Source organism: Alosa pseudoharengus, unplaced genomic scaffold (assembly GCF_046254945.1).
Source record: "Alosa pseudoharengus isolate Yale_2024_CS ecotype anadromous, Long Island Sound unplaced genomic scaffold, YU_APseudo_1.1 YU_APseudo_1.1_scf_1, whole genome shotgun sequence".
In the NCBI taxonomy this organism is placed as follows: Eukaryota; Metazoa; Chordata; class Actinopteri; order Clupeiformes; family Clupeidae; genus Alosa; species Alosa pseudoharengus.
The window spans coordinates 58,342,226-58,357,297 of NW_027468564.1; the positions used below are offsets into that span (position 1 = coordinate 58,342,226).

Consider the following 15,072-nt stretch of genomic DNA (forward strand, 5'->3'; position numbering starts at 1 on the left):
GGCTTACTTACGAGTAACTTACGAGTTACTTACTTACAAGTTAGTTACTTACGAGTTATTAATTACAACTTTACGTTACGTTAAAACGTTACAACTTCCGCGTTATGACTTACGACTGACTTACGACTAACTTACAACTAACTTACGACTAACTTACTAGTTACTTACTTACGAGCTGTTACTTACTTACGAGTTACTTACTTATGAGTTAGGAATTATGACTTACAAGTTGGGACTTAGGATGTAGGACTTAGGCGGTAGAACTAATGCTGCGTTCGTTTTGTCTCTTGGCAAACTCAGAGGTTGTCAGTGACATTATGTCAGTGTTAAAAATATACGAGCTATTTGTGTTTTATTAGTCAACAAGATGCGCTACTGTTTGTTAGCAATTGGCTATTGTTAGCAATTGTCACTAGCCAGTTTTAATGAAGCATTACACAGTGTTTTACCCAAACAAACGTCATAGCAACATAGCGACAGATAGAAGTTGGACACTATTGTTTCTACTACTGATTTAATGTGACACAAATCCAACAGAACTGCTAATAAACAGAGCATATACTGTTTAGGGCAGCCGTGGCCTACTGGTTAGCGCTTTGGACTTGTAACCGGAGGGTTGCCGGTTCGAACCCCTGACCAGTAGGAACGGCTGAAGTGCCCTTGAGCAAGGCACCTAACCCCTCACTGCTCCCCGAGCGCCGCTGTTGTTGCAGGCAGCTCACTGCGCCAGGATTAGTGTGTTCACTGTGGGCTGAGTGTGTTTCACTAATTCACGGATTGGGATAAATGCAGAGACCAAATTTCCCTCACGGGATCAAAAGAGCATATATACTTATACTTATACTAATGGGTGCAGCCATCTTGAAATTCAAAATCGTAGTACTCTGGGTTCGACCAAGTTGATGAGACGCGGTAGAACTTCAGAGGGCGTCCCCTTTGAACTGATGAAAACAGCTCTGTGGACGACTTGTATGGACAAATAAAATGCGGAATTAGGAAATTAGGAGGTGGGTTTTAGGAGTTGGGGCTTAGGAGGTAGGACTTAGGAGGTAGTGCAATTAGGCAAATAAGACATCCTCAATGATGCCGAGCTTTCCAGATTTCCAGAGCTCCAGCTGGAGGTCCGAGGACCGAGGAGAGAGACCGCATGCAAACAGACGATTGAGATCCACCCCTGGAGTGGTTCCTGGGGGAAATCTAGGAGCTGCGATGCACACTGAGGCCTTCACAATGATGAGACAGCGACAGAGCTGAGACCCACTCTACTGTCTTGGGCTCACAGCAATCACACATGGAACAAATGAACAGGGACATCGACTGCATAGAGTGCCTAAAAGACTTCTGTTTCTAAAAGACAAAAAGGTAAAGGCACTATCAGCGACACCGGTTGGTATCCCATAGAGAGAAGTAAAACAGAGGGATAGACTGGAGGGGAGGGACTAAACAAAGAGAAAGAAATGCATTGCTCATATATCATCTTAATGCTAGCCAGTCAGGGATATGCAAAGGGCAGCTCTGTGGCTGTCAGGTGGCATTACAGAGGGGACGGCATGGGAAGAAGTCCAAGGTCAGGTACATTTCAAGTAACAACGATGATGAATTATAAATCCTCAGAAAGTTTAACAGCAAAGTCACAAGGCTCCTGTGGGCTTAAGGAGGTTAGAAGCAACTAAATTGGATCATAAATGAGGATGGGATGCAACTCCCTGTGTGTGTGTGTGTGTGTATATACACAAGTGAAAGTGATGGATAGAGTATTTATGAAAACGTTTCCCATTAGCCACTGAGGGTTAGCTCTGCCTCACCATTTTTCTACATCTCTACAGAGCTTTAAAGGCCCCCTAAAGAGTTGTTTACCTTACATTTTGATGGCGTTATTAGGGCGAACGTCATTTCCGCCACTCTCGAAGCAGGTCTTATCGCTTGTAAAACAGCCATAGGAAGTTTGGTGTTCAGGTAGGAACACTGCCCCACCTCCGAAATCCAAAATGGAAAAAAGCTGCTATGCTACAGGAATTCGGAGATCTCTTTCTACACTGCTGTCGGTGCATTCCCTCTATATTGTATCGGAGTTATGTTCATACTTTGTTGTCCAAGACGCATATTAAGTTCATTATTGCACTTCTCAACTGTAGGGGGATCCCGAGAGCAAATCTTCTTTAGTGCTGCTTTACAGTAAGTTAAAGTTGATATTTGTTCTCCTGTGTATGTGTGTATGCGTGCGTCTTTATTTTAATTGAGCATGGTCATGTGATGCAACTCTTACACTGTTTTGGTCAGTGCAGCCCATGTTTAACATTTGAAGCTGTGTACTGTATGTGTGTCAGTGTGGGCAATTCTGCATCTCCCCTGACCCTGCCTGTCCATGTCCATGTCCACGCTCTGCCTTCTCACTCTGCATCTGCCCATTCCTGACCCTGCCTCTGTGTCCATGTCCATGTCCATGTCCACGCTCTGGCTCCTCACCTGATGGTCTGCGGATGAAGATCTCGGCCCAGCCCTGCGTGAGCATCGGGACAAACTCTGCGAGACTGGCCTTCTCCTTGAGCGGCGGGGGTCTGGAGGAGGAGCTCTGGTCATCAGCCCCGCGCAGGGAGCCGAGGCCGTCCAGCGGCAGCCCAGGAGGGGGCAGTGGCCCGCCGAGCTCGCCGTCAGTGGGGGACACCAGCGGGCTCAGACTCTGGGCCGGGCCCACACGCAGCGCATGGCCACCTGGAGAGGGAGTGTGTGTGCATGGGGTCAAGAACTGACACAGACAAGCACAGGCACACACATAGATACAAGTCATGCACATGCGCAAGTCATGCACATGCACACACACACACACACACACACACACTCACGACTCCATGTCTTTTCCCAAAATGTTCACAATGAACACCTACAAAATTGTCAGTCATTCATTTCAATCTTGCACACACACACACACACACACACACCTGACATGGAGCGCACGCGTATGCGTGTGTTTCTGCTGTTGAGCTGCTGGGTGGACTGGGACTCGAGCTTGGCTGGAGCCTCTTTGGTCTGTCTGGTATGGAGTGATGGGTCTGACCTGCAGCGCAAGAGCAGGAGTTACAGGAGAGCACCCATGGGTGGGACTGTGCATGTGTACATGAGTGTGTACATAACTGTGTTTGTGTCTGGTGCGTCTGTCTATGTGTGTGTGTGTGTGTGTGTGTGTGTGTGTGTGTGTGTGGTGACCTGGTCATCTCCCCTCCTCCTCCAGGCCGTTGAGCCATGTCCAGCCCCAGGAGGGCTTGAGTGCGGGCGCCTCCACTGGTGGTGATGGTGACCAGCTTATTCCCCACCAGCCAGGTCATGCTCTGGCCTCCTGACAGCAGGAAGTCTGCTATGGGAGACCTGCAGGGACACACAGCACCACCGCTCACCACACAGGCAGCACAGACACATGGGTGCAAACCAGGCCATGCGCTTAGACACTGGCAAATTGGCATTGAATTCTAACATTCCAAGATCTAAATTAGTGGTCCTTCAGATTGTTAGCAAGTTATGAAACTAATCTAGTCTGAACACATTATGACAGGGATTCTTGTGCTTGCATGTTATATTTTAGAAGTGTCCTGATTTACCCACTGTACCCACCAGATTCACACACCCAAACAAGATATCCACATCAAAAGGCTTTCCACACTCAAAACATAAACACAATCTCACGATGTGTCAGACACGTTTGCACACTGACTCCCAAACTAAAAAAAAAAGTTTTGAACGGGTTAAATTTTTTTGCAACTTCACATCTGTATGATGTAATTGGATGAGTCTCTTGACTGCAGCGTTCTGAATTTGATGGACCGAAACCCACACACCAAACTAGAGATCTCAGTGTGCAAAGGCCTCGACACACACCTCTTTGGCAGAGCAGAGAAGTTGGAGAAGACATAGCGGGCCATCATGTCCAGGCAGGTTTCCGTCAGCTCCAAGTGGACCGTCTTAAGCGTGTCATCCGCTTGCAGCACGGCGTTCTCGTCTGCGGAGCCGAGGCTGCAGGTGGTGCTGGAGGTCTGCATCCTGTAGGGGGAGCCAGAGAGGACACGCGTGAGCGGGGCAAAAAGCTGCAGAGGGCTCTAGCCAGTTTGTTCTGCCCTACTTCTCAACCAAAAGCCGCCTCCACACCCCCTCCAGTGCAGTAACTATTAGCATTTGATTTTAACACTAATTCCTAGTGGCAGCTCTAATGGTGGCATGGCAAGAGGTTTTGGATGAAACAGTAGGGCATTAAAAAACAAGGTGAAAGCATGCAGTTACCCACAAACAACCTTCACAAAGACATACCACAGACACACAATAAAGCACACACACGCTTTCTGTTTCCAAGAGATCTCTCTTGCATGCTTAGACACAAACACAAGTGCACACACACACACACACACACGCACACACACAAAAGCTGAGACTTGGTAATGCATAGGTGTAGTATAATTAGGAAACCTCATCTTCCCTTAATCTTGAATGAGATTCAAAAACAATAATACTTCTATTTGGTTAGGTAAAACAGGCTACTGTTGAATGTGATTGACATGTCTCCTGCTCAGAACGCTGCAGGCAACACGCTGTGAGATCTACTAAGACCACTCTCCGCTGAGTAGAGAACAGCACCAGAACCAGCATCAAAACCAGACCACACCGAACGCATGACGTGCCTTCAAAACAATAGTGAACACCTCAGTGGGTAGCAAAACAGCAAAGAATATTCTTTTAGGCCAATATTAATATTCTGTTGTCTCCTGTCACCTCTGAATCTACCATCAGGCAAAACCCTAGGGGAAATTAAAAGCAGGGAAGATTGCCTTTACATATAAATAAGCTTCATTATAAAGGAGGCACCAGCGTAGGCGGAGGCAGATTACAGCATGTAAGTGAAGCTGTTGCATAAACATCATCGGTCACTGCTGGCCTGTGACTCGGCATGAGCCTGACAGAACTCTGCAGGGTGTCATTTGATGAGCTGCCAGCTAGATGTAGGCTCATGCCAGATCTAAACAGGTGAGAAGGTCTTATCAGCCTGACGACCTGTAGCATCGGAGGAAAGCATTTTCGCTCCGTGTCATTCTCCTCCTCACGAAGCCCTCTCTTCTGTGAACACAACACAGTGTGACAAGATGGTGTCGACATGCTGCTACCAACCATCTCCAAGTAGCCAAATATTTGTGAAGCTAGACTGCTGCGCTTGTCATCTAATACCCGCTTAGCTGGGATGAAGGGATGAATACAGAGAGCAGGGGCTAAGCTAAAACACAGAGCAAGGCTAGTTCCTCAGGCAGAGCGCATCTCAGCCCTGGCCCTAGGCTAGTAGAACACATATCAGACAAGAAGCCTCAGACTTTGCTAGAGGAAGAAACAGCGATGTGGTCAAAGACAGCCTGGCAAGAAATTGATAAATTTGGAACGTAGGCTAAAACCAGAGCAGAAAAAAGTTGTATGAATTTAGTTGTTTTTTTACTTACTTAAGATTGGAGGGAAATATTGTGACTTCTTCAAAGCCATCACAATGTAATAAAAGATACATTCTTAAGAAAAAGCCAATCACTACAGGTGTGTAACATGACAAATAATGGGGTAAGTAAAGAATCTATACTGGTAAAGTACAAAATGAGCACAGAAGAAAACACCCAACGTCAATTAATCCAAGTAATACAATATACCAACCAACTCTCTTTGTTTTGGATAAAAACTAAGACCTTAAATGTTAACTAAGACCTTCTATAGGGAGCTACACCTAAACATACCAAGTCTCACATTGTGCCAGCCACCAGCATCCAGAAAGCAGGTGAAGTGGCTGTCTGACCGCAAAGAGTGTGGCCAGCTGTAGCTGCGATGGTGGACACCCTACTTAAGCAGGAGTTTGTGCCCCCTGCACAAAACCAATGAACTGGGACTACACTGGCCCACTGCATTAGGACTGGTGATCAGAGACAATGAATGATGAGGTGTCCACAAAAGCAGAGAGATTGTGCTGATTTTGGGTTCAACAGATTTTCTATGATCACAGCATGATTACCACCTTAAATCATTCTATCACACAAGGCTTGTTTACAGTTACAATGTTCATTGCACTTGAGAGACTGAACAATGGCTTTTCAACACTCATTGACAAGCTCTAATTTGTGTCAGCTGGTAGGACAAAGAACATCTGAATGGCTCTGAAATAGTTGACATTTTTAGTTCATCCACTCTATTGTAAGGCAAGCAGATAGCTGTGTTGAGTGGAGAGCTGTACAGTGTATTGGATAGACCCACTATTCCCTCGGTATCAGATGTCCTTGAAGCATTAGATGCTACAACAGGTTTGAACTTCTAAATGAGTCTCCTTGGGTAGAGCATTGTTTAAAAATTGAACAGAAAATGCCATCCTTCCTCAGGAATACAAACAAAAAACAGAGGCTTTTGTCTTGCAGTGGAACTCATAGGAACTAATTTTAAGCAGATCCATCTGCAGACAGCACTAGCAGTGTACTGATGCCATGTATGTATATGTATATGTATATGTATATATAGGGATATGACATTCAAAATGTAATGCTCAAACCATCTTTAGACATTTCACCATTGTTGCACAATACACAATAAATGTTGTATGGATATCTGCAATTTCAAATCAAGAAGGCTTTGGGTGGCTTTAAATGGAATGAATGAACGACCTACAACTGAACAGTTAAAATGTATTTAACATGGAGAGATTATTAGTGACAAGTCCAAATGAGGTTATGCCAGGATATCTCCACTCATGGAATGCCTCTCGTTAAATCAGCAAATTAATAAATAAATAGCAATTAATAAACTTCAAAGTTCAATCTGACCTAACTGTTGTAAAACGGCCTACATGTACAACCCAGCATCCTTTGCTAAACAGGTGCTGTAGGTAGTGAGATGACTGAGCAATGGGCCATCAGCTGGGATACTGAGTGGGTCCACACTGCCATCTGCTGCAAACAAGCACAAATAGAAACGTCTACACCTCTAGCCAATCAGGATTGGTCACCTCAATGTGCAATGAACATTCCCCTTACTGTGCATATGCTGATACAGTGAGCAAAGCGCCATTAATATATAGCAATTAGGCTGACTCTCAGATAGAGCAGGACAACCAGCAAGCCATATCGATACTGTACCTGTGTTTTGCTTAGGACCGTTAATAACACACATGAACAGTGCTGGGTTTCTGCTATAGGAAAGTCATCCACCTCTCTGAGCTTATGGGTTGTAGATTATGAACCCCATAGCATAGGAGTGCTGACCCCATCCACACATCAGCTAGAAGATTGAGTGTAGCCAGGCATTGGTTTGTGTAGCTGTCAGTCTGCGCAACCCCCTTACAATAAGCATGCAGTCTCACCTGCAGCCGTTATGTCACACATTCATCCAGATCAAAACACCAAAACACACCTCCAAATTATGCACAACATTCAAAGAACAAACAAATAAACAAACAAACAACAAAAAGGCCAAACGGTGTTAACTCAAAGAGCAACACTGATGCAAATCAAATCTCAAAAGCACATGCAGCAAAAAACAACTTTGAAAAAAAAAAAAAACAAGAACATTAAAATAATCAAAGCAAACTGTCGGCATGCACCCTTGCCCCCCAGGATTGCCCCAATCCAGGTCACCCTGGCAACCACCCACCACCCTCCACGTTTCCATGGAAACAGCCCCCCTCTTATGCCCAGCCATCCCACCCTCACCCCTGTAGAAAAGGAAGTAAAGAGAAAGAGGGGGGTGACGATGTTGCTTATCTGTGTTGTGGTCACTGTTACCCAGAATGCTCTACCTGCGCACCGCGTGCTCGGAGACGCTGATGCTTCGGGAGCGGAAGGCGTCCATGGCAGACAGATCTTTCAGCTCTTTAATGGGCGAGTTGCTACTTGGACCCTGCTTCGCCACTTTAGCCGCGCGCAGACTGGCCGTGGTGGAGCAGCGATGTGGTGGGGGTGGTGCGGGGAGCGGGGAGGGAGGGCAGAGGGCAGAGGGGTGTAGAGAGGGACAGTGTGGTGCCCCCACGTCACGGCCGGGAGACAAACGGATGGACGGGTGGCAACACGACAACAGCAGGGAGTCGGACACGGTGGGATTGGGCAGTGGCGGGGGCACACGGAGGTCAAGGTCGTGGCAGGGTCGGCCATGGTTGGTGGAGTTGGAGAAGGGAGATGCAGCCAATCAGTGAAGAGGGATCCATGTGGTTGGACCCGCCCCCCAAACCCGACCCGCAGAGACGGCCCAGTCAGAGGAGGAGGGAGGAGAGGGGGAGGGGTCGAAGTGAAAGTTGGAAAAAAAAAGAAAATTTAGCAGTGCACGTTAACAACAGGAAATAGGGAGGAAGGAAAAAACTAGAAGAAACAAAGAAAACCACACAACAAGGCATAATAAAGAAAACAGTTTCTCTTCCAGCAGAAATGAAGATAAAATATTTAAGAAATACAAAAAGGAAATGAACACAAGACACATCAAATAGTAGGAAAAGCAACACAGTGCGATGATCTCTATTCAGTCCAAATAATACCCCAGAACATCAGCAGCAGGGTCTGTGTGAGTTAACTAATGAGAAACAGGACATGAATTATTGAGGAGTGCATTTTCAAAACCAAACATGAACGGGTTGGAAAAGAGCAAAAATCAGCTCAACTGACTAACGGACTGAAACTAATCCCAAATTAGTCTCTTATCAGTGCTGTTGTTCACCTGATGACGGGTACAGTCATCTGAGAGTGTACAGTATGTTCTTTCAGTGAAATGTGTTCAGCAAGTTGTAAACTTATTTCTATCTATATCTTCATACTTACTGTTATGCATTTATTTAAAGTTATATACATCGACCCACTTATCCAACATAGCATAACAACTAAGATATGTTTAGTACTGTGACAATATTCCCAACCCATGGGAAGAGCTGGACATGCAATGTTCCAACCTAACAAAAACAACACAAGCAAAATGGCAATATGGTCTGGAATATATGACAGGGATGAAGCATAAACAAATGAATGACAACTAAGGCAGTTGAGGAGAAAATCAAAGTGATGGAATCTACTGGGGATGATGCTTGGGTGAGGAGGAAGGGATGACCCGATAGGCCAGAGGTCAGTGTGAAGGGTTACCATGGCAGCATGATTGTCACGACTGTTACTATGAGACAGTTGCTGTGGGGAAAGTGTTGATTACTATGGGATATGTGTTTTGATTACAATGGCAGGTTAGACTAGTTGGGTTTACAAAATGATGCCGATAACCAGAGAAATAAATAGCAAAGAGCAAACCAAGCTGGAGGCCCTACTGGCCTCCTCAGGATAAAGGACACTGAGGAAAGAATCAATCAGAGGAGAGGGTGCCGAGGGGAGGGCCGAGGTCTGTCCAACCCCTACTACACGCAGTGGCCACAGCAGATGCCCACCAATGCCCGGATTAAGATTTTCACCCATTATGATCTCATCGTACGTGGCTATCTCCCAGCCCCGGAGACAAGCGCGTCCTTGCATTAGCGGAGGGGGACGGGGGGGGGGTCCGGGAGGGTCTGGTGCTGACCAGAGGACGTGACATGGGAGTGTTGCGTCTGCATGGCAACAGTCTTAGCATCAGGTTCAACTAGAGTTCAAAAAGACTCTCAGTCATATGGGATACAAAGTGGCGTGTTGAGTTATAAGGTGTGTGATTACAGGAGGAGAGAGAGAAAGAGAGAGAGAGAGAGAGAGAAAGAGAGAGAGAGGAAGGAAAACATGTATACCAAAAATATATATTGAGATCATGTAGATAATATAAATAAATGATCTATGGCATAAAACAAATTAAATCTAAAAGGGGAGGAAACTGAATGCGACAAACCAAGGAGGCACACAAACCCAGCATAATATTCAATAGACTGAAAACAACTCAACCAGATACACACATGGCATGCACTGCAACATGTCATGTCCAAGTCTATGGCATCTACACCATGGTCTTCACCACTAAACCAGACCATGGTGTATATGTAAAATGGAGTGTGTGTGTGTGTGTGTGTGTGTGTGTGTGTGTGTGTGTGTGTGTGTGTGTGTGTGTGTGTGTGTGTGTGTGCGTACCTCTTGGGCCTTTCATTCAAGCTGGTGCTGCGAGCTCTAAAGCTGCTCTGTTCCAGGGTGTCATCAAAGGGTAGCAGTGCATTAGAGCGCAACCCCTACAGCACAAACACACAGTGTTCAAGTGACTACAATACCTGTGCACATTTTAAACACCAACGGGCCCTTGCCATTCTTCCACCACTACCAACGTCATTGGCCACGTCAATGCGTCAAAATATCTGCCCATGCTGCACTTGCATCTCCACACAGAATGCTGGTGCTCCTACCTTGGTGATGTACTGCACAAAGTCTTTCCTGAAGGGCAGGCGGCAGCGGATGAACCACATGGCAATCACGTGATGGGCGAGAGACACTATATACTGATTGAATCTGGAGAGAGACAGAGACAGAGATACTGGTGTATTATCTGGTGAATGTTACTGCCATGAGTGTTTCTACAGTGTTTTGTGTTTTGGGTGTAGTTCTGTGCAAGTGCATAGTGTTTTCTGCTATACATATTCTACATACAAATTGAATGTATTGCAACTATACGGTAAACATAATTAAAATATCTAGAGAGCTTAATTCTTTAAAACGTCTTTTGTAATAACTGTGTATGCTGATGGCTGTGCAGCGGTGTGCTGTTGTGTGTATCGGTGTGGCGTTGTGAGCAACTCCTCCAACTCACTTAAAAGGGTTGGTGTAGGGCAGGGAGATGGCAAACACACTCACGTACTGCTCCGCCACAAAGTTGGCATACAGGTGAGGCAGTCGCACCAGAGCTGACATAGCAGGAGAGAATCAACAGTCATCTGCGTTAGCTTTCAGCTAACAACATCAAGAGACAGGAGAGAATCAACAGTCATCTGCGTTAGCTTTCAGCTAACAACATCAAGAGACAGGAGCTTGCCACGGCACAGGCCATCATCCACCCAAACCTTCTGCCTCGGCCACTTTGAAGGATGGCACGGTTTAAGGTGTTCAGAGGGATACTTAGAAGCACACTGTACTTCAGAGGAGATGTGCTGTGTCTGCAGAATACGCTGCTGGCTACACAGAATAAGAAAACCTGGAGCTTGTAATAATTCCACTTTCTACCAGTTTAAATGTTCTACTTGTCTAAATTTACATTATGCCTTACAGGAAAACAGGACACATATAAACTAGCTATGTAACAAATCAGAATTTAAAGCACAAGACAATCACTGAGCATAATCTTTTGGTTTAAATTAACCATGTCGAATATGAAAACTACTCTGGCCTGGTCAGGGGGCAGAGACAGCGCTGTTGAGAGCCACTTACTGGACAGAAACTCCAGCATGGGCGACGCCATGGCGACGGTGGCAGAGATGTGCGTGAGCTTGACGATGAGGGCAGGCAGCAGCTTGATCATGATGTCGGGCATCTCTACTGTGCACATGGTGAGAGCCACCACACACTGCTTGGCACAGCGGCAGATCAGGCCCGTCTCCAGACACTGCACCAGCTCCCTCTGAGGAGAGAGAGAGAGAGAGAGAGAGAGAGAGAGAGAGAGAGAGAGAGAGAGAGAGAGAGAGAGAGAGAGAGAGAGAGAGAGAGAGAGAGAGAGAGAGAGAGAGAGAGAGAGAGAGAGAGAGAGAGAGAGAGAGACCAGGTGGAGAGATGGGGTGAGAGAGAGTGGAAAAGAGAGAGAGAGACCAGGTGGAGAGATGGGGTGAGAGAGAGAGGGGAAAAGAGAGAGAGAGACCAGGTGGAGAGATGGGGTGAGAGAGAGAGGGGAAAAGAGAGAGAGATGGCGTGAGAACAGCATGAAAGAGACAGAGGGACGGGAGCAGAGAGCAAATGTCAGGAGTGTGGCAGACAGAAGGAGGCAGATTGTGGAATAACACAAAATAAACAAGCAAGCAGGCAGTCTACTGGGGATTTTCCGTTGGCAATTTCCCATTGAACGCATCAAGCTGGGCCATGCCGAGCTCATCTGAATTTCCACCAGAAGTTGAAGGGCACCAAACTGGGGCTTTACGTTTTCATTTTGGAACCTCTACTGAGCTGGGAGCCACCACAGCAGGCCAGTCCACCTGCCCATGCACCAGATGGTGCTGAGGATGCCATCTCCTTTAGGACTCACACTCCGGCCTCATTCAGCTCTTACAGCACTTATCTGATTGGCTGTTGGAATCCGCCAATCTGACTGGCAGAGACAATTCTGCAATCTACGGTAATTGGCTGAGGGAATCCTAGCTCGGAGCAACAATTCATTGATTGCTCGAAATGATCAAGTAATATCAGAATACAATGAATGCAACTTTTTGCATTTCACTTATAATTATTATTATGTAATTTGAGCAACATTTCTATTTGCAGCATCATATGCTGATAGCTGCCACTTGATCTCTGAAATCCTACGATGACTGTGTTGGAGGTTTTGGCACCTGTCTGGACTGCTCCAGGTAGCTGTGGTAGGAGGTCAGGGCTGTGAGCACGGGCACCACAGCTAGCTGCACATCAGTGCGTGCAAACCCATCTGGGGTTTTCTTCAAACGTTCCGAAATCATACGATCGGTCACCTAAAAAAAAAAAAGGAAAAAAAAAAAACACACATTGAGTGGCGAGAACATATACCTCATATAACATACATATCCCTTAGAGCTTTGTACGACAGTTAGGTCCAGTCACATAACTTATTATTTCTGATTAGATGAGAAACTTTCAATGAGTGGCGATATCTCAGCACTCAGGATTTCCTGCCGCTAGTAATCACTCCCCATTTGGCACTGGAATAAATGTTCCATTCATTCAAAGTGAGAGGACACCAATTTCATAGCGTCACATCTGACAGTTGCTAAATGAGGAAACTGAGTAAATGTTTAATTTAGCATGTGTCACATTGAACTCGGCTTGTGAGCGATGAGTTGCAGTGCCTGGCAACAGGAGACGAAAAGACCAAGTTTGGAACTATGTTTTGGGGCAAAGGATAAACAAACAAAAATCCAAACAATAGAAAGCCCAATTTTCATAACACAAAACTCAATTAGTTGCAAGAAGAACTGAGAGTGGCATTGGGAACAGATGGTGGTGGTGACCTATGGTGAGAGTATGAGTGTGCTAAAGTGATGAGCGTTACCATGGAGCAGAGGATGGAGCAGAGCTGGTCTATGCTGCAGGGAGAGGTGAGCAGGAGCACCTTATACTGCAGCGTCCACGGCAACTTATCCAGCACCAGCTTCAGCACCTTCCAATCAGCCTCCTGCTCAACACACAACAACATATACATCCACATGAGAAGCCAGAGTGGACACAAGCACTGCCACTTCTTTCTGTCAATCAAATATCCTATTGAAAACATGTGGAATGGTGTGTGTGTGTGTGTCTGTGTCTGTACCATCTTGAGGCACTGCACGATAACACTAAAGGCCAAACTGTAGGGCAGGTAGGCAGTGCGGATGGAGGCCGGAGGGCCAGCAGGAACAGGACTTCCAGCAGGGGGCGACACTGAGCCTGCAGGCTTCTTCTCATTCACCCTCTTCTCAGGCTCACTGAAACAACAACCACACCACAGACACACACACACACACACACACACACACACAAAATACATAAAGAGGTCAAACCCATACACAGACCTATAAACATTTTTTTTTTTCTGTCATTAAGTTTCTGTCAAAAGATTATAGCCATATAATTCTCATTCAGACACTATTCACATGAAGTAATTACAGTAATTACTAGTACAATCTTAATCTCTAAATTTTAGCAAAATGATGTAGCCAACAATTATCCCAGCCCTCAAGTTTGAGGGTCTCACATCTCTAACTACCAAAGCTGAACAAGTATGGTACTGATACTAACACCCATAAAGACACAGATAAGATGTGAAGCGTAATACAAACTACATGCATTTCATTGAGTGCCTACTTAGCATCAAATGAAACTGTTTTCCATTTTTAGTATTCATAGGATAGATTAGGTGCGGATGTGAATACTGAATGCATTCCTGACTCCTGAGTGTTGTGGTACATACCCCTGATCACAGTGACAATAGGGGCTGAAGCGCAATATGCCATCTTTATTAGGGACACCAAGACGATGAAGCGTATCAGCTCGCATCAGCAGTAAGAAGTCAAACACCTGAGAGAGAGAGAAAGAGAAAGAGAAAGAGAGAGAGAGAGAGGAAGAGAGAGGGAGAAAGACAGAGAGAGAGAGGGAGAGAGAGAGAGAAAGAGAGAGAGGGAGGGAGGGAGAGAGAGAGAGAGAGAGAGAGAGAGAGAGGAAAAATAATTTCTCCTTAATAATCCTCTGGCAATGCACTATTATGCACAACTGAGGTGTGGGAGGGATGTTGTGGTGGTGGTGTGGTGGTGGTGGTGTTGTGGTGGTGGTGGTGTGGTGGTGGTGGTGGTGGTGTTGTGGTGGTGGTGGTGTTGTGGTGGTGGTGGTGTTGTGGTGGTGGTGGTGTGGTGGTGTGGTGGTGGTGTTGTGGTGGTGGTGTTGTGGTGGTGGTGTTGTGGTGGTGGTGTTGGTGGTGTGGTGGTGGTGGTGGTACTACTGAGGTTTGAGGGCTGTGTGATAAGTCAGTAGAAGGAGAAGCGGGCTGTGTCTGTACTAATTGCTGACTCTATTACCTGTAGGCGGATGCTGCTGTGTCTGTACTAATGGCTGACTCTATTACCTGTAGGCGGATGCTGCTGTGTCTGTACTAATGGCTGACTCTATTACCTGTAGGCGGATGCTGCTGTGTCTGTACTAATGGCTGACTCTATTACCTGTAGGCGGATGCTGCTGGCGATGGCAGAGGTGTACTTGTGTTTGTAGTGCAGCTGCAGGTGACTGATGAGCAGCTCGTACACTCGACTGGCGTGGCTGACAGGCAAGCTGTACATCTTACTCTGCACAAGACACAACCAATACACACACAGCACAGTACACTATTCAGATTCCCTTCACTGGAACAGTCACTGCTAGCCATGCATAGTGGATGCTTAATAACATGTTTTGTTTGAAAAAGCAAGAGAGAAGGTGAACATTTAAATGGCTCCGTGTG

General features: G+C 46.1%; 1 protein-coding gene across 3 annotated transcripts in view; it reads right to left on the reverse strand.

The window, feature by feature from the left end:
- tsc2 (TSC complex subunit 2) overlaps positions 1-15,072 on the reverse strand; it is a 43,670-nt gene that overhangs the window by 17,807 nt on the left and 10,791 nt on the right. For 2 of the 3 annotated variants that reach the window (XM_076295423.1, XM_076295442.1), the window contains exons 17-30: positions 14,795-14,917; positions 14,053-14,159; positions 13,414-13,567; positions 13,156-13,278; positions 12,464-12,598; positions 11,355-11,544; positions 10,741-10,834; positions 10,340-10,442; positions 10,074-10,168; positions 7,793-7,921; positions 3,871-4,032; positions 3,205-3,363; positions 2,940-3,055; positions 2,467-2,712 (exon numbers count right to left, since the gene is read on the reverse strand). In XM_076295423.1, coding sequence (XP_076151538.1) covers positions 2,467-2,712; positions 2,940-3,055; positions 3,205-3,363; positions 3,871-4,032; positions 7,793-7,921; positions 10,074-10,168; positions 10,340-10,442; positions 10,741-10,834; positions 11,355-11,544; positions 12,464-12,598; positions 13,156-13,278; positions 13,414-13,567; positions 14,053-14,159; positions 14,795-14,917 — 1,936 coding nt within the window. The remainder of the gene's footprint in view (positions 1-2,466; positions 2,713-2,939; positions 3,056-3,204; positions 3,364-3,870; positions 4,033-7,792; positions 7,922-10,073; positions 10,169-10,339; positions 10,443-10,740; positions 10,835-11,354; positions 11,545-12,463; positions 12,599-13,155; positions 13,279-13,413; positions 13,568-14,052; positions 14,160-14,794; positions 14,918-15,072) is intronic. The other variant, XM_076295432.1, reaches the window with a different exon arrangement.